This window comes from Triturus cristatus, chromosome 10 (genome assembly GCF_964204655.1).
Source record: "Triturus cristatus chromosome 10, aTriCri1.1, whole genome shotgun sequence".
Lineage (NCBI taxonomy): Eukaryota > Metazoa > Chordata > Amphibia > Caudata > Salamandridae > Triturus > Triturus cristatus.
The window spans coordinates 140,167,456-140,186,895 of NC_140593.1; the positions used below are offsets into that span (position 1 = coordinate 140,167,456).

The 19,440-nt window shown below is 43.3% G+C and overlaps 1 protein-coding gene across 4 annotated transcripts in view; it reads left to right on the forward strand.

Moving 5' to 3' along the window:
- The window catches only part of ATP2C1 (ATPase secretory pathway Ca2+ transporting 1), an 831,636-nt gene that overhangs the window by 417,601 nt on the left and 394,595 nt on the right, over positions 1-19,440 (forward strand). For all 4 annotated transcript variants that reach the window (XM_085630651.1, XM_085630649.1, XM_085630650.1 and 1 more), the window contains 2 exons: positions 2,385-2,446; positions 14,660-14,768. In XM_085630651.1, the coding sequence (XP_085486777.1) occupies positions 2,385-2,446; positions 14,660-14,768 (171 nt within the window). The remainder of the gene's footprint in view (positions 1-2,384; positions 2,447-14,659; positions 14,769-19,440) is intronic.

The window sequence follows — 19,440 nt, forward strand, 5'->3', positions numbered from 1 at the left end:
GAAAATGACTGTGGGGTTGAAAATTTGGGACCATGAGGTAGCCTCACCAACCAATAATAAGCCAACAGAATATCTCTGAGGAGGTGGATGCCCTCCATTATGAAATGGCAACTAACAACCCACCTGTTGAAGTCTTTCAAATCTATTACTGGCCGATAACCTTTTTCTTTCTTTTCCAGTAGGAAGATTTTGCTCGATAACCCCCTGGGGTGAAGAACAAAATAGGTAATGTCTCCTTTCTCCAGAAGTTGTGATACTTCTCAATCTACCACCTGTGCCCCCCCCCCCCTCTTGAGAGAACACCAGGGGTATGGGACGGGAGAGTTGACGAGTAGTACCATAAAACTCTATGTGAAAAGCCTGTACTGTTTGGAGCACCCACACATCCCCTGTTATGGACGTCCAGTTGTGACTGATCCACTGCAACCTACCCTTCACCCTTTGTAGGAAGAAGGGATATCGCTTACTGGTGGTGCCACCTGGAACGTTCCTGACTCCTTGGAATACATTTTTTCCTCCCCGACCTCTGCCATTAACTACGGGAGGGGTAAAACCCTCCCAAGTTCACTGGTCCTGCCATTGTATGAAGTGCCTGTTTTGGAGTTTGTTGTGGGTTGAAATGTATGCCCGGCCAGATGAGTGCACCCTACATTTTTTTCGGCCCCTCCAAAAATCTTCTGGCTGAAGACTTTGCAGATTAATTGCTGCGCCTTGTCAAGCACTGAGGATGTGTTAACGAACTGGGAAAGCTCCTTAATGAGAGGTTCTTCAAAGAGACCCCCATTCACCACTGAACCACGCTCCGTGGTGGCCAACTTACCCAACCTAGGCTCGATCATTATTAGGAGTGAGCCCCTATGCTCCGTGGGTAAGGCACAGTTGATGTTGCCTAAGTAACAAAGTGGCCACTGAGCCCAACCAGATAGAATAGCAGGATCAATCATGTTGCAGGATTCTATGGCGTCTTCTGCCATATGAAATATTTTTGAAAGGGACCCAAGGACATAGAGGTCCTTATTCTGGCAGCACTGCCAGGATCGGTGAAGACCCTTCTTTGGTCCTTAAGGAGTTTGGTGATGAAAGTCTCCATCGTAATATCAATTTCAGGGGTACTCACCATTCTACTGGCTAAAGAAGGTGTAGGGTACTCAGCCCTAAGATGACCCCATACCTCTTTGTCCATGGGTTTTCTAATGCGGCTGGCCACATATCTCACCACCTTAGAGGCAGGGACCCAGCCTGTGGAACAGGGTGGTAAATATCTTCCGAATTAAGCATACCCCCACATAGTCCTGATTGCCTGTATCCTACATACCTGGGTTTTTTGGTGCCGCCCTCCAGTCGCCCCGGTCTGTTTGGGCCTGGCTCATCACCTGAATCCCCATCAGGAGTCTCAGAATCCTTCCTGGCATTGTCATCTGTCCCCTAATGGGAACAGGAATCTTCATCGGGGTATACGCAGGTTGAGAATCATCCTGTGCATCCAGGGCGTCCAGATACCATTTTAGGAAGGCTTGACTTAGCCTTTCAAAGGCGTCAGAGTGGAGAGACCACCACAGTTTTGCGGCAGGTCTAACTTTGCCCTTAAGGGCACTCCAAGTGTAAATAGGAGGCTCAAGCTTCAGGCCTTCCCCGTATGTGATTAGGATACTGCACCGTATTCAATCATTTTCTTACTAAGCGGCTCTATAGCTGAAGAGACTGCTCTCTCAGGGGATGCATCGATGGCATCCAGCCGCTCCTCCTGGGTGGGAAGTAGCTTCTACTCTTCCTCCACAGACTCTCACTATTCACCATACACACTGTCATGGTTGTTCACATGGAGTCTGTAAACTAGACAGGCGCCCAAAGGAAAACAATGAAAAGCACGATCTTGATTGCCCAGGCAGCAATTTGTATGAACCAATTCTTGTTGACTATGGTCGCACGTGGGACCCTAGACTTTCCCTCTCATTTTCGTTACTGCTCCTTCGATATTTGAACTATGAACGTATGCGATTACTGGCTCTATATTTTGCAACTACAGAATAATGAAAATGTCTATAAAGATGCTTATAAATAATCAATCATGCAAAGTTTGATTTTATGTAACGATATTGCAGGTATGATCGTTTAAAGTATGCTATTAAACTGGTTTCATTTTCGCTGTTGAGGACAACATTCTCATTTGTTTTTGAAAAGCTTAATGCCTTTTGCCTCGTAATGTTATGATAGCTAGATGTTTTTTTTTATTTATAATGGTCCTTGAGAGATTTTTTTAAAAAGAAAATAGGGATGTTTCACAAGCTGGCTTTTCAGTGGTCTTCACATCATGAATTGCCTAATTCAACTGTTTTATTGTAATTGTGTAATAAATATTGCCCTATATTTGCATGTCATTACAGGAGTATCGCTCTGAAAAATCCCTAGAGGAGCTGAGAAAGCTTGTACCGCCAGAATGCAATTGGTATGTTCACTCTTTATTCCTTTTTTATTATATGGTATTTATTTTTATTCTGCCCTGTTTTAGAATGTAGTTATTACTCAGCTTCCAGATGTAGAACATCTACTCTCTCAGGTACCGCTCATTGCTCAGATTACTGGACTCTTGCATGCCCTATTGTAAATAATTACTAGTTGCATTTTGGAAGTTCTGTTCTTTTAATTCATAAATAACAATACTTCAGTATTAAACATAAGGCATTCCTTATAAAAACGTAACTTTACACAGTACTTTGTAAATAGCGGGTGCAGAGACTAAAACTAAATCCGTAAATTACTGGGAATTATGGCATCTTCAGAAGTACATTTTATTTTTCCATGGAAAACCTCATTTTCAGGCAGATTGCCTGTTTCCATATCCATTACTTAGTTTTATGACCAATTTATTCACACACAGATAGCAGTGGATTCTTTGGTTGTTCCAGGTTTTGTCCTTTTGAGTCCCTGACTTTCATAAGCACTATCGACTTACTTTAGCTCTGAGTTGTGTGGTTGGGTCTTTTATTTTAATTTTTTTATCTTTCCTGGTCAATAGACGCTTGTCATGCCTGTCGTTTCCTGGCTCCTAGTGAATAAATGAATGTTCTTAAAGGTGTTCTCTATTTAAAAAGTGCCCTTTGAGTAAAATTTGCTTGTTTTGATGGATTTCTTTTTATATTGTTAGGTGAACTTTTTCCATTGAGAGCACTACAATAAATTGTTGCAAGGGCATGACTGGTTTGCATATTCATTGAGGTACAGAACTTGCTTGCAGTCCTCGCCCCAATAATCTCTTTACAACTGTCTTTTAGATTTTTACAAAACATTTGCCTTTTTCCCATTGATACGGTGACATCTTCTACTAGGACATGGCGCCAGAATGCATCCATATGTTTTGCAAAATGTGCAGCATTGAAGTGTGGCAATTCCTTGGGAAAGAACAAAAGCTAGGTCATCCGTGAAGAGCATAGTTGCCCTTTCGCCCCGACTTGAGTGACCGGATTCAGAGTTTATTGAAGACATTTCCATATAGGTTATTTTAGATGGTGGCTTTATATGGATAACAGTCTGATGATGACTTGTTCCTTTCTGGCAATGTAACCGCGTATTTAACATGATTGCAAAGAACTGCTGGTTTGAATAATGTTGCAGTGGGAACATAGATGATTCCTAGATTAGTCTGCTGTAGCTTCAGTTTCCTCCGCATATCCTAAACATTGCAGTTGTTCTAATCCAGTATGATACTTGATGTCAGGGCTGTAGGGTCAAGCCAGAAAGGTTCTTGGGTATGGAGAATAGGCAATCTCCCAATGTGACTGTCCTTGGCTAAAACTAAAGTCTATAAATCCTAGTACTAAATTCCTACTACATTTAAATATCAAAATGATAGATTTATGGGTCTGTAACTTACTTTTGCTTGCTCTGTTCTTCAGAAAAAAACTATCTGATAGAGACTTCTAGCTGCAGATTCCTTACCTTTAAATTTCTCAGGTGTCATGCTGGATACAGAAACGTTTGATGAGCAATGCCCCTTGCGCGTGTCGTTGGTGATATATTCGGCTCCTTGTGACCTCGTCGGCATCGTTAGCATCTGTTATGATGTTGCAGTGCGTATATAGGTGCCACACAGGCGCGCCAACGTCAGTTCTTTTCTTTCCCCGCCTTAAGCGTCGATCCGGAAGAGCTACCCCTCTGTCGCTTTTTGGCAGGCCTTTTCGCAACGTTTTGTGACGTCTGTGTTTTTTGCATTGTGTGAGAGGGATGTCTTCGAGGAAGACTGGCTTCGGGGCCTGTCCACCGCACATGGTGATAACCTATCCACACCTCGTATGCCTATGGTGTCTCGAGCGCGACCATGGCTATCTGGCTTGGCTCCTATGACCTTGATGGAGCAGGCTTTGAAGCTCCTTGTGGGCCGACAGCTGACACCGTCAAGCGAGACTTCGATGAGGTCGTTGTCCCGATCGAGGATGAGGTCATCGCTGGACCACTCCCGGAGCCCAGAGTCCTCTACATACCACTCGAGATTGTCGGGACACTCAGGGAAGAGGCACAAGCAGAAGTTGTTGTCCAAGCGGATTTAATCTTCACCTCAGATGTCATCCGTCGACGTAGGAGGTAAGGAGCATTGATGCTCTGGGGACGGTCCTGCGTAGCCGGACCCAGGGTCAACTTCGCGCCTCGCCCCTTTTCTGAGAGCCCAAGCGACCCCCCCCCCCTTCCCTCGCTCAGATTAAAGAATTTTCCGAGGCCATGCACTGCATATTTGAGGGGGCTGACTCCTCTGGTGAGCCTTCGGGCCTAATGGGGTCGGGAGAGGCCCCTTCGGATTCAACACCGTTTGCTCTGGCCACGGAGCCAGTGTGGCCTCGGGGATCTGATCCCGGATCCGGTCCAGCGCCAGTTGTGCCACTGCGACCTCCTCCAGTGTCGGACCCCAAGTCAGTGCCTGCGATGCCGCAGTTGCCCTCTGGTGACGCCAGCCCCATCCTCATCCCAGACGACAAGGAGCCGGAACAACGTTGCTCAATGCCGATTGCAACATCAACTGAACTCAGGATTTCTGTGTTGTCGTCTGAGCACTTTGTGGATGTGCTAGGCTCGGGAGAGGAATGGGAGGGGTCTACGGACCCTCTTGATTACCAGTATGACTCTGCGGAGCAGTTGGCCTGGTATGGGGAACTTGCGGAGGCCAGTGGACTGGACACGTCTCCAGATTACTGGCATGCTCTCTCCGCCTACTGTGGCTTCCGAGAAGGGGGCATCTTATGCCATGGTGGTTGAGGGCAGCTGAGGTTCGTGGAATGTAGCTGCCCTCGTGACCGAAGTGCTTCAGTCTGGGGCTTGCACCTCAGAACCCCTTTCACCATTTAATGAAGCGTTTAGTGATGTCCTAGGCACTTGGTCAAGCCTAGCACAGGGGCTCCTGTGTAAAGGACAATCGCCCGTTGCCATAGCCCAGCTCCGGGCGACCCAAAGTTCCTCAGCCAACACCCCACCCCAGAAAGTTTGGTGGTGCATGCCTCTACGTCCCACGGCGCATTCCCTTCCGCCCCTCTGGATAGGGAATGCAAGAGGCTGGATTCATTTGGGAAGAAAATGTTTTCTTCTTCCAGCCTTGCATTGCGGTTGGTGAAAACTGCATGCTTATTGGGCCGTATCTCCCACTCCCTTTGGGAGACTGTTGCCCAAATGTTGCCACAAGTCCTGGAGGAGGCCCGTGCTGTGCTCTCTCAAGCTGTTAAAGATGGGAGAGAGAATACTCTATGGGGTCTGAGGGAGTTTTTTGAGACTCAAACAGATTAAGTCCCCCTATTCCATTAGTCACAAAACAATAGAAATAATCCGTGGTCTATAGCAACAGCTGCTACTCTAGATACAATTCTAGAATAAAAATGTGCAGCCAGTGCTATCAAATTGAGTGTAACCAGAGAGTATCAAGATAAGCAATAGAAATTAGTGAGATTGGTGAAAAGGAAGAACCCATTCTGGATTTTTGGTATCCCATCATTTCACCAAAGTGACCAGTGTTGTCATTTGGGGTTCCAAACAACTCTTCATTCCTCGCCAAACTTAGAGGAATACTGAGTGAGTTGTATCCTCTTGTTGGGTTCTTATCAGTGGAAAAAAGAGAACATAGAGGAGGGTCTAAAGCTTATATCTTGGCCTTTCTGTATAATTCCAATTTGAAAGGTGCAGTGCAAAAGGTAGAGCAATGTGTAATTAAAATAGGATTAGCAAGAGAAGAAAAAAGTTTTTTCTTTTCAATGATCTCAATTGCATTCCTACGTAAAAACAATGCAGGCACAAATAATAGTCAACGGCGATCCGGCAGGGTTTATAGAGATAAACCGTGGGACCAGGCAAGGCTGCCCTTTATCCCCCCTTTTGTTTATATTCTTTATTGAACCCTTAGCTATCAGATTACGATCCAATAGGAACATTAGATCCCCAATCATTGGAATGCCAAAATTTAAACTTTTTGCTGATGACGCTATTTTATATCTAGATCCAGAAAAATTAAATTTGCATTCAACAATGGTAGAATTTAAGAAATTTGAACAAACTGAAATTTTAATGTTAAATTCTGGGTCAGCATGCCTCCTGGAAGAACTAAAACAGGCAGGGAAACTGATCCCATACGGTATTTGGGAATTTATGTTACAGGTCATTATGGGGAATTGGTCAAGAATAATTATGAAGCCACCAGCATAAAGATCCAGAAACTGTTGGATAAATGGTCTAATCTTCCTTTGACAGGACGTGTGGCATTGGTTAAGATGTCCATTTTACCTCTTTTGATATTTTTGTTTACTAACATTCCGGTAAAGATTAACGTTAGTTATTTCAAAGCGATTGATTATATGATTCGGGCATTTGTGTGGAATAAAAAGAAAGCTAGAGTTAAGCTGCCAATTTTGCAATTGGAAACTCAGCTGGGTGGGTTGGCACTTCCAAATATTCGTTCATATTATGATGCATCATTTTTTCGTTATGTAGCATGTTTATTGTCTAATCCGCATCGAGCTGACCACTTTTTTATCATCAAAATGATCCAAGAGGCTGGAACCCAACTTCCTACTTTTTTTAAGACATCTGAACTTCCAAAGAGAACAAGATACAAAACGTTAATAGATTTCTCAAATAGACTTGATATTATCTTTAAACAAAATTATTTTTCTGGCTTTTTTTCACTAAAGTTAACTGAATGTCGAGAGCTAGGTTTATAAATTCATTCTACTCAATTGAAAAAATGGAATGATGCTGGCTTTGGGATTGTGAATCAATTGGGTATTCAGGGTAGGTTGATTTCTTGGGAAGAAATACAGGTTAGAACTTTGGGTTCCAATAAACCTTCCTTTTTGGAATTTATTCAAGTTAGTAATTTTTTGAAAAAATACAATTTTATATTTAACATCCCCCCAGGTAGAATTGATTCTGCATTATATGTTTCGAGATTATCTGGAGTGGGCAATTGGTATCGTTTATTGAACTCTCAAGATGAATCCCCTTTGGTGTTAAAGATGCTGGAGAAAGTTGAAGGTCATACACAATGTGTTTTTTCTTATCAAGAATGGCAAAAGATTTCAACTTTAGGTAATAAGGCTTTAAGAGCTGCTAACTATAAAAGAATGGCTTTCCTTGCCCAATGGCTGGCATACCATACTCCAGAAGCATTAAATAAAATATATCCAGAAATGGTAAATAGTTGCTTTCGTTGTGGTACCTTAGCAGAAGGGGGATGGCGACATATTTTTTTTTCTTGACCCAAGTTAAAGTTCTGGGAAGATACTTTTGCTTATTTTAGTAGGGCAATTAAGAAAATGTATGAACCCTCAGCAGAAGCTGCTTTGTTTGGGTTAGGTATTAGGGAGGCTGTACTTTCGAAAGATGAAGGATTGTTTCTTGCAAATGCCATGTCGGTTGCCCGTTCTTTGATTTTACAAAATTGGAGATCATTGGAAATGCCTCTTTTTAAGAAATGGTTGATTAACCCCTTCGCCGCGGCAGGAATTCCGCCGCGGCGCTGGGGGGGGGGGGTTTGGGGACAGCGCGGTGGCGCTGTGCTCGTGACGGAACCGGTCCGTCACGAGCCACGGTTAAGCTGTGCTCATGACGGAGTGGTTCCGTCACGTCTCCGCCCACTGCGCTAATCGCCCGCACATGCGGGGAATTAGCGCCGCGTGGGCGGAGCGGCGGCCAACGGCCGCAGCATGATGGAACCACTCCGTCATGAGCACAGCGCAACCGTGGCTCATGACGGAGTGGTTCCATCATGAGCGGGGAAGGGGTTAAGATGAAAAGGACAATGTCTTTCGAAGAAGCTTATGCCAAACGGTTGGGGGCAACTAAGACATTTTTGAGGGTTTGGGATTTATATTTTTGATTGAGTGAACATGGAATTGTGATGTTTTCAGTTCAAGTTTTTTCTGTTTTCTCTTTTCTCTTTTTTTTATGTGTAAATAATGTGCTTCTTGATGGCTCTGCTCAATAAAAAAAAAATAAACAAAAAAAAAAAAAGATACGTCACTTCTGGGATGGGGCAGCCATCTGGGAGAGGTGGAGATCAGGGGGGTCGACATCAATTTGTTGGGGTGCCGAGCGATTCGGTTGGCATTGAAGGCATTTGTCCCTCTGTCAAGGGGAAGTTAATTCAGGTGTTCATGGACAACACCATCGCCATGTGGTACTACAACAAGCAGGACGGGGTGGGGTCATGGACCTTTTGTCGAGAGGCCCTGCGTCTCTGGACATGGCTTGAACAGCAGGGCATAACCCTGGTGGTTCAACACTTGTCAGGTTCTCTGAATTTATTTATTTTATTTTAAGCGACCTTATAAAGCGCGCAAATCCCCTGGGGTGTTTTGGCGCTGTGAAGTGCAAGAGGAAAACAGACCTGGAGCTGATGACTACTGGTTAAAAAGCCAGGTTTTTACGTGTTTCCTGAAAGCTAGGAGGGTGGGACTGATTTTAATATGAAGGGGGAGAGTATTCCACTGTCTAGCAGTGGCGATTGTGAATCGTCTATCTCCCCATGATGTTTTCTTAGTCCGGGGACATTCAGGAGGTGGGCCGATGAGCGTAAGGATCTGTTAGGTGTGTATGGGCAAAGTGCTTTATTTAGAAACTCGGGTCCAGTGTTGTGAATTGCTTTGTATGCAATGCATAGTGCTTTAAATTTAGTTCGACTTCTAATAGGCAGCCAGTGAAGTTTTCGCACTACTCTGGAAATCAATTTGAACTTAGAAGTGCCAGACAGGATCCTGGAGGCCGAGTTCTGAACTAGTTGCAACTTGTTGAGGACTTTTTCTTGGGCATTCAGTAGTAGTCCATTATAGTAGTCCACTTTTGACATTACCAGTGTACTTATGAGAGTTCTGCCCGCGCTAGGCGGGAGAAATGGTAGAAGTTTCTTTATCATTTTAAGAGTGTAAAAGGATGACGAGACCACTGCATTGGCATGATGTATGAAGGAAAGCTTGTCGTCTAACATCACACCCAGGTTTCTGACCTTTGTGACGGGGGAGGGAAGTGATCCCAACTTGGTTGGCCACCATATGGGAGACCAGCCAGGGGCTAGATTGCCAAATGTCATTACCTCCGTTTTATCGGAGTTTAACTTTAGGCAATTGTTTGCCATCCATGAACTGATGGCTAGCATGCCCTTTTGGAAACTGGCAGCAACTGCACCGCCATCGTTGTGTAAAGCAAGCACCAGTTGTGTATCATCGGCGTATGATGTTAATCTCATCCCGTGTGCTTTGATGACCCTGGCCAAGTCCGACACATAGATGTTAAATAAGGTCGGACTTGGGGAGGAGCCTTGAGGCACACCACACGGTAGGGTAAATGATGGAGAGTTGAAGTCACCAAATTTAACTGACTGGGTGCGAGAAAGGAGGATAAGAGGGCCTTGGCCCTGTGCCTAATGCCGATGGAGGAGACACGGTCGATCAGAATAGCGTGATCGACCGTGTCAAAGTCGGCTGATGGGTCCAATAACACTAGGACTGCAGCGCCACCTTGGTCTCCTAATTTCATCAGTAGTTTTGATGAGGGCCATCTCGGTACCATGACCCTTCCTAAAACCAAATTGTGTGTCATCCAAAAGATTTTCATCAAAGAACTGTGCTAATTGAGTGTTCATGATCTTTTCAAAGATTTTTGATGGAAAAGGGAGACATGCAATAGGTCTATAGTTTTTGGATTCTGCGGGGTCGAGATTGTGTTTTTTTTAGCAGATGGCCTTTTTCCAAATTGATGGGTAGGAGCCTGTGCGGAATATAGAGTTACAGAGGTTGGTTAGGATGGGGCCTATTGAGTCGGGAATACGCTTTAAAATGGAAGGTGGGCAGGGGTTGTGATGGAATCCAGATTTAATGGTGGAGATTAGTTCTATTATCTGCTCGAGTGAGACGTGACCAAATTCGGAGAGGGTGGAGATCGTTGAATCATTTCTGATGTTGCAGGTGTGAAGGTCGTCTTTAGCATGAGTTGAAAAGTTGGCGTAGATTTGGCTGACTTTATCTTTAAAGAAGTTGGCAAGAGAATTGCAGAGTGTTTGGGTGGCGTCGATGGGTGAGTTAGTTGACGGCTCGGTTAGTTTAGTCACCACCTGGAAAAACTGTTTGAGTCTTGGGCAGTTTCTATTTGTTTGAGATAGAACTTGCTTTTCTCTGCAATGATGAGCTGTTTTTATTTAGCCATGGCATCCTTGTAAAGTGTTTTTTCACCGTTGTCGTAATTTTTGCGCCAACGTCTTTCTATGTTTCTGCAGCGTTGTTTCTCGAGTCTGAGAACCAGGGGGCGGAAGGGGTACATCTGTTTTTGGAGAAACTTTTTAGAGGTACTAAGGTGCTGAACGCGTTATGGAGCCATTCGTAGTTATTGGAAGCCAGATCGGTGTCAAGTGTGGTGTCGTATTGGGTAGAAGATAGGTATGTTTTTAGGAGATGCGTGTCAATGCTCCTCCAGGCTCCGAACTGTTTAGGGGGGAATGAGCTCTTGTGAGGGAGGTTGGATTTGCTAGTCTGAGTATCGAACAATATAGCACAGTGATCTGTCCATGTTAGAGGGAGGACGTTAGTTAGAGAGATGTGCCTGTTGGAAAAAGACTGTCAAGTGTGTGGCCAGCTAAGTGAGTAGGATTTGTCACTAGCTGACATAGGCCTACTGCCTGAATGTCAGTTATAAGAGAGGAAGTATCCTGGTCTTCCATGGTCTCTAAATGAAAATTGAAATCTCCCAGGATGGTATAGTTGGGTGTTCCTGCTAATGGTTCTATTAGGTTGTCTATGGCTACCAGAAAATCGGCTCGGGAGCCTGATGGACGGTAAAGGAGGGTTCCCTTGAAGGATTGGGTATTAGTGAGCATTATCAAGAAGGACAGTGCTTCAGACGGTGGAGGGAATTGATACTGCTTTAACTGAGTATTTGTCTCTGTAGATGATCGCTAGGCCACCTCCCTTCTTTGTTAATCTGTCGTGTCTAAATGCACAGTAGCTGTCGGGGGTGGCAATGCTGAAATCGGGTCCAGATGAAGGATTGCCCCATGTTTGTTATGAATAGGAGATCTAAGTTGTGGTTCGTTAGCAGGTCAGACATTTAGAATTTGTGTGTTTGAATGCCAGGGCAGACAAACTCAGCCATGGGGAGAACCTTGGGTAGATTTGTTGGCCTCCAAAGAACGCTCAGTGTCAGCAGTACTGCGCACTGGAGTTTCTAAGGTGGCTATCGCTCAGCTATGCTTTACGATGCGAGTGGAGCTCAGGCCTGCTGTACGCCTTTCCGCCCATACAACTCCTGCTCATGATTCTGAAGAAGATCAGGAGTGACCGGGCCCAATCATTCTTGTAGCTCCGGACTGGGCAAGGAGAGCTTCTGAAAATGAGCATCGATCCTGCGATCAGGCTGCCCCTTCGGGAGATCTTCTGTTGCAGCAGCAGGGGAGGGTCCTCCACCTAAACCTGTCAACTCTGCTCCCCCATGCGCGAAGAATGAGGAGCAGCAGTTGATGGCTTTTGACCTTCCTTTTCGAAGAATGCAATGTTATTTTGCCAGCCAGGCGGACCTCCACTAAGACTGCATACGCCTGCCGTTGGCAGAAATCTGTATTATACTGTACAGAAAGATCTATTGACCCTCTTTCTGCTTCTTTCTACTGTTCTTTTGTTCATTCTGACCCTTGCCAAACAGGGCTCTGCATTGGGAACTCTCAAGGGTTACCTTTCTGCTCTGTCTTCTTTTTTGCGGCTGGAGTGGAGACGGGGTTCTATGTGCACACATTGCTATGTTAGCATAAGCACTTTAGATGTAAAACGCCATCTTGCCACTTTGCTGCTTTTGCACACGACACTGCAGGTAGGTGTTATTACAAGAAAAACTGCTTGCTTGCTTTTTCTTCACATGAGAACGGTCTGTTGTTCACATCCCTAGACGTGCACCGCGACCTTAGTCTGAACACTGTGTGCAGAAGTCGTCAAGGTCAAATAACAATGTATGCTTTTGAATTCAGGTTGATCGTCCCACGCTCTAGACATAACACGCACACAGCTGCAAATATCTGAAACTCTGGTGCCTTTAATATTGCATTTGCATGCATGATTCAGGCACTTGGAGAAAACCTTTCCAGACAGAGAGCAGAGCTGATCCTGTGATGTGATTCACCTAAGCTGATATTTACGGTATGGGGTTCCCCATTCTAGCCTAGAGACCTTCTATTAGTTTCATAAAACTAGTTTACTAGCGAAGGGAGAGTGGTTGTTTTCCACTATCATTTGTAATGATTTCTCCCTTCATTTTTTATGGTATTGTAACAATGTTGATGGTTTTGTTTTTAATCATTTGTCTGTTTATGTTGGCCAAAGTACTGCACCTTAGAGCACGTAGTTAAAAATAAACATTTTAAACTTTACCGGGTCTCTGATTATTCTTGTTGTGGACTGATATGAGAATAACGAAAAGGTGTTTCTGATTCCCACCATTCCTGAGAGTACTCTAAGTCGCTTGTTCTGGGTTGTCTAATCATTGGTAGCTTCGAGATGATACGGAGAACGAATGAGACACTGATGCTAGTCGGATAGGGGTTCTGGGTCCTGAGGTGAGTTTTTTTTGGTACACCACAATTCACTGAGGTCCTGGTTTCCTGCGCATAGTTCTGTGCATGAGCAGAATCCCTGCAACAGGAACTCTCAAGGGATACCTTTCTGCTCTGTCTGCTTTTTTGCGGCTGCCAGACCAGCCCTCTCTTTAAGTCTCCTATTGTACATAGATTTCTAAAAGGGCTGGCTCACTTGTTTCCACCCACGCCCTTTTTATGCCACAGTGGGACCTTAATTTGGTCCTTCCCTACCTGATGTGTGCTTCCTTTGAGCCTTTACACAATTGTCCCCTCTGGCTGTTGATCAAAAAAGTGTTATCGTTCTACCTTAACCGCACTAAAGAGTTCCGGTTGGATGAGTTCTTTGTGGAATACGTGGGAGCGAAGAAGGGAAAGACCGTGCAGAAAAAGACCCTCTCTCGCTGGGTCGTTCTCTTCATTAAGATTGCTGTGCCCTAGCAAAGAAGCAGCCCCCTGAGGGATTAAGGGCCCATTCCACCAGGGGAAAGATTGTGACTACGGCCTTGGCTCGGGGTGTCCAAGTCCTAGACATCTGTTAGGCAGCAACGCGGGCATCATTGCACATGTTTGCCAAACATTACTGCCTAGACAAGTCTACAGAGACTGGCATTTTGCCAGTTCAGTCCTGCAGGACTTACTAGTTTGAGGTATTGGTCTGCAACCCACCACGGGAATGGTATGGCTTGGGTATTTAATTCAAAGGTAAGGAATCTGCAACTAGAAGTCTATCAGATGAACAAGTTACTTACCTTTGGTAAGGCATTATCTGGTAGAGACTCTGTCTAGCTGCAGATTCCTTACAACCCCACCCATGCCTCCCTGCTGTGCGGACTAATATAGAGCTAGGGTTGCTCCCCTGTTCAGGGCCCTAGTTTTGCACACTAAGTCAGTTACTTCGTGGCTCTGTGCTTCTGGCATGGGAAATAACGAAAAGTACGGACGTGCCTGGGTGGCACCTATATAGGCATCGCAACGTCCTAACCGACGCCAATGATGTCACACTGATCCGAATGGTGCCACCCAACGGCGTGCACATGGGTTTTGGTCTGCAAAAGATTCTGGATCCAGCCCGACGCCTGGGAAATTCAAAGGTAAGTAATCTGCAACTAGATTGTGTCTCCACCATATAATGCATTACCGAAGGTAAGTAACTTGTTCGTTAGATTAATAATCATGAGTTCGTGGAAAGAAGATTTATGAATTGATGCACTTTCATTAAAATAAAAATCTGTTTAAAGTTTTATCACCCAGAATGACTTCTGATCACTGTGTCAGAGTTGAATCTTTGTTATAAGAGGTACTATTGAACTATTTTTGAAAATTGTTTAGTGTAGTGTAAACTAATGTGGAAGCTGTCCATTTCCTTCTGAGAACTCCAACTTGTCCTGCACTGCTACAGAAGTCCATATTTCTTGTCATACTGATTCTTCAGAATCCGTTCTCAGATTATATTCACCCTATGAAAATTAATTGTACCCCACTATACCACAAAATATTAGGAATTCTATATTTTTCAAGTTCTGAGGTAAGTGTTTGTCTGCTGTGAACTTAGACACATTGTATTGTTGTATTTTGCAGTTTACGGGAGGGAAGAGTAGAGCACACACTTGCTCGAGACCTGGTCCCCGGTGACACTGTATATCTGGCAGTGGGAGACAGAGTACCGGCTGATCTACGCCTATTTGAGGTTTGTGTTTTATTTTTGTTTGTTTGCTCCCAACTCAACTCCTAATTCGTAGATATGTTGCAAGTGACTACTCCTTCCCAGCCTTCATGCTACCAGGGGCAGTACCATTTCTCTACTGGTAGATTATCTATTCACCCCTAATTAAGGCTTGGGGAAAAGGTAACCCAGCAAAATTGTATTATTGATGAAGCTTCCAGGCATTACAGATTATGATTTTATGGTTACCGTTTCAAGATAGTTATCAAAAAACTACATTCACCAGTGAAGTGCATTTTTGCAAAATATTGGAAAGGATCTTTGAATTAAATGTTAACTTTTTTTTCTGAGTAGAATTGTGATAATGAACTTTAAATCACAGCCTGGGCTCTTCTTACAAAGAGGCCATGTTTTCTCTACATTGTTAATAGCTGTTCACTGTAGAGGCATATTTAGCATATCACACTTTTATACAGTAAGCCCCCATCCTCTTTGCTCCAAGGCGCACACAGTGGTGACTTGTCTAATGCATAAAAGTATATGTTTTCAATGTGACACATCACTCTCCTCTGACATGTTACAGTATAGTTTTAAGCTGCAGGTGGATAGGATACAAGGGTGAACCTTTATTCTTTTTTTCAAGAGACATGTGGATAGTGTAAATGTGTACTGCAGTCCTCATTTTGCATTTAACTTTTACCCCATTGGTGCACTCTGTGCCTACTTACTGTGGCCTTACTAAAAATGTAAATAAGCCATTCCGATGGTTACTTTGAACAGCAGATTCCTCACCTTTTGAATATTCCCCAAGCGCCAGACTGGTTGTGTTGTCCCATCCCCCCATGTTCTTCTCCCCCTCCCCCATGTGTCTCCCCCCAAACAATATCTTCTGTGTGCTAGTAGGTGGTGCCATCAAACGTCTCATGCTTGCGTACCTCCTGTGGAAGTGGCGGCACAGATCCCGAGCTCCACTCACAACTTGTTAGTTTGTTGGGTGTGCTGACTATCCCCCTCCAAAATAATCAGAATTCAACAATATGGCAAGGGCATGATATACCCCAAAAGCCTGAGCTTTAAGCCACGCCTCAACTGCAGGTAGCTGGTAACTGTCACAGATCCGCACAATATTTACCTGTGGTATATAGATTTCCAGTCACAACTTTGTTGTGGAACTCAAAACACAGGGTAGATTATGCTTGAAACAACGGTCCCCCTCCAAGTCACGTAGCTGCTCCTTCTCCAGGTCATGGGGGCGGCTCCAGCACCAAGTCCTAGTCTCACTCCGCGTCCTAAGAAAATTCCAAGTCTTGCAATTAGTGTTAAAAGGCCAAGCCGGACTCGTCTGTCTCAGCAGTCCCATGCAGGATAGCATTCAGCATTGTAAAGATCCGACTGTGCAGGCATTGCCCAACTCCAAGCCCATCCCAAGACTGATCGCGGCACTCTCCCAATTCTTTGGTCAGCCATCAACTCTGCAGCACTTTGAGTCATTCAAAGAGGCCATGGTGCAAATTTTCTAATCTGATGTCAGCTGCCTCTGGGTTAAAAAGTTTCTTTTAGAATTGTCAGTTTTGGTAGAGTACACAGATACATGTATTACATCATTTAAATGAAGGACGAAGGCAGTTTATCCTGAATATTATTGTTAATAAAAGCCTGTTTCAATTGATAATATTGTATTACATTAATTAGTTTTGCTTTTGCTTGTAGTATGAAGTATTGCTTAAGAACATTGTGCTTGCCATTTGTAATCAATAAATAAAAAATTGAATACTCAGTCTGAAAGTTGAGTGAGGTTAGCAGTAAAGGAAATTCAAAAATTGTTCCAGAATAAATTTGGTAAACTGGGGAAATGTAAAACGTTCAGATATCAGACCAGCTGAGGGTTAGATTGACATCTCTTCACTTTGGAAACAATCATTTAGACAGATTCATCTTGTACCCAGAGGAGTTTGCAGAATTATTTCGGAAATACTGGACTTTTATTAATAGCTTGTGGATACAAAGTTAACACCAGTACATCATAAGCATAAAGCTTGTTAAACTTAATTGATAGGTCAGTGACATACCCTGTAATCTCGTTAAAAAGCCTTTGTGAGTTTGTGAATGGTTCAATAAATCTTGAAAACAAAAGAGGAGAAAGAAGACAGACCTGCCTCGTTCATCAGTGGTTGCAAAAGTCTCTACTCTGAGCACCATTAGTAATGACTGTGGCTGAAATTGCCTGTTAAAGTGCTTGAGTTGCTGCAATAAAAGATGTATGAAATTTGAGCAGAGATAAAGTATACCACATATACTTAGTTAACCAAGTCAAAGGCTTTCTGCATCAGCCAGGAGGCTGTAAATTAACATTAACTATTTATGCCCAGTTCTTGTCACAACAGGCAAATTAAATCCAAAACGGGATTCATCTTCTTTCTTTGGACCAGCTAATGATGGCTTTGAGTACAGGATGTCAGAAAAGGAAATGAAAGCCTGCTCAATTCCCTCTTCCAACATCAGAGTGCTATCTTTCCACCTTATCTTCTGTTTTGTAGTTATTTTGGCTTTGCAAGGATCTTTCTGTACTTCTCACTTGGCTGATGTTTTTTGTCTTTATGAGCGGCAGATTTTGATTTGTAGTCCCCACTTGGCATATAGTTCTGGACGCTGTTTATTTTTTCAGAAGTGGTCTTTGTGTATTCTTATTGGCTGTTTCCTGAGGTTAATTTTAGAGAATCTGCATCTCTGTTGAAAATCCAGCTCTGTCTGCATTGCTTCTGTATCGCATATTGGATGATAATACCAAGTAGATAGGTTTTATGTACATTCCTACATACTGAGTGTTTGAGCAAAATAAACATTCGTAGTAAAAACATAAAACCTCTGTTCTTGAATGTGTGCAATATAATCTAAGTTTTGTAGCGGAGAGTGACAGCAGACCCATCGTGTGAATCTTCTTCCAATTTCACATTTCTACAGTTTTAATGTAATCATAGTGATCTGATTTATTTATGTAAGGGTACAATTACTATGTTTGGTCCCTTCTACATCATTGAGGCAGAACTAAGGAATAGTCAAATCTAGAGAATTCTATCTAGCTAAAGAAAATGTTTAACCAGGTTTGTGTGGATATATTTTCTGATGTGGAGAAGATAGATTAAATTATGTGACTTTTTATTTAAGGCTCCTTTCTGTTTGGGATGTGGGCTAAGTCTCCTTTGAGCAAATTTATCAATTTACCATGGTATTGTATTCCATCCCCCCCCCCCCCCCATATGTTTGTTTTGTGCATCTACGCTTTCTCTACTTCTATTTTTTGTGATCACCTATATATCATCAAAGTTAAGCCAATATAGAGATATGACTGTATATTTTGTGTGGATACATAAGTGTTGAGCAACTCACCTGCCTGAACTGTCAGATTTAATTGTTTCTGCAGGTATGAGTTATTTACAGCAAGAATTGGTGTTCTTATTGTGGTTTCCGGTCTTAAGTAGACACTACAGTGGCCCAGTTTGATTCTAATGAGCAAAATACTAGATATGGTGTATGCATCTCTTGTAGCAAAATATCATTGAGCCCAGGATCTTGTACTATTTGGAAAACTCTCCTATTTTTATATTTATTATGCAATAATCCATTTACATTCCATGACAGTGGTGAATATATTAGCCTTACTTTGCCCTTTTTACCAATAATTAAAAAAAAAAAAAAAAGCAAATCGGTCTTTACCCTATTTTACCACCCAACAGCAATACCCATTTTTGACACCACCCACATGTCATTCTAACCCTCCCGTTCTCCAGAGTGCCTTAGACCCCCCACTAGCCCCGCCCAGGAATACGGCTGTGTTGCATATACACTGGCATGGCCGTTCCACACCCTGGTCATGAGGGAGGAAAACAAACATGAAAAAGCGAAGAGGAGATTATGAAGCTAGAATACTAGAAAGATGGGAAATCGCTATCTGGGAAATACTGCATACAGAAATCTCCATGGCCATGTTTACTCTAGTAATTAAGGACATACTATTTTTTTTATATTACTGAGAGTAATTAATTATTATCTTCCACTCTTCTGGAGAGGAAACACTGAGATTTACTGAACATCAACTTAAGTTTTGAACGATGTAAAACGTCCTCTTCTTAACCACATGCTTTATATTTCACTGTGCATTGGTCGCTGCATTTAGAGATTTCCATTTGAATCAAAATATCGAAGAGCTTGTGAAGGTTTGTGGCTATTGGTGAGGATTGAGTTTAGCATTTACTATATAAAAAGTTATCTAAAATGCTCCTTTTTTGGAGAGTTCCTGTCAAGAATCAAAATACATCTCTTTGTGCGTCGGCTGAATTTCAGTATTAAGATCAATGTTGGGAACAAAATTCTTAACATTATCACTTTTCCTGCACTGGAGGAATTTGGTTTCAGACTGGTGTTCCGGCAATGGATCGCCGTATTATATGACCGACCCGTGGCGAGGGTCAGAGTTAACTTGGTGCTATCACGGGAATTTCCTATAGGTAGAGGCACTCGTCAGGGCTGTCCTCTATCCCCTCTATTCTTCGCCCTGGTACTGGAACCCCTCACCTGTGTAATACGAACACACCCAGACATGGCAGGTTTTCGGCTGAAGGGTACGACTGGGCCCAATGAACACATATCCCTATATGCGGATGATGTATTACTGTATGTGACAAACCTGGAAAGAACA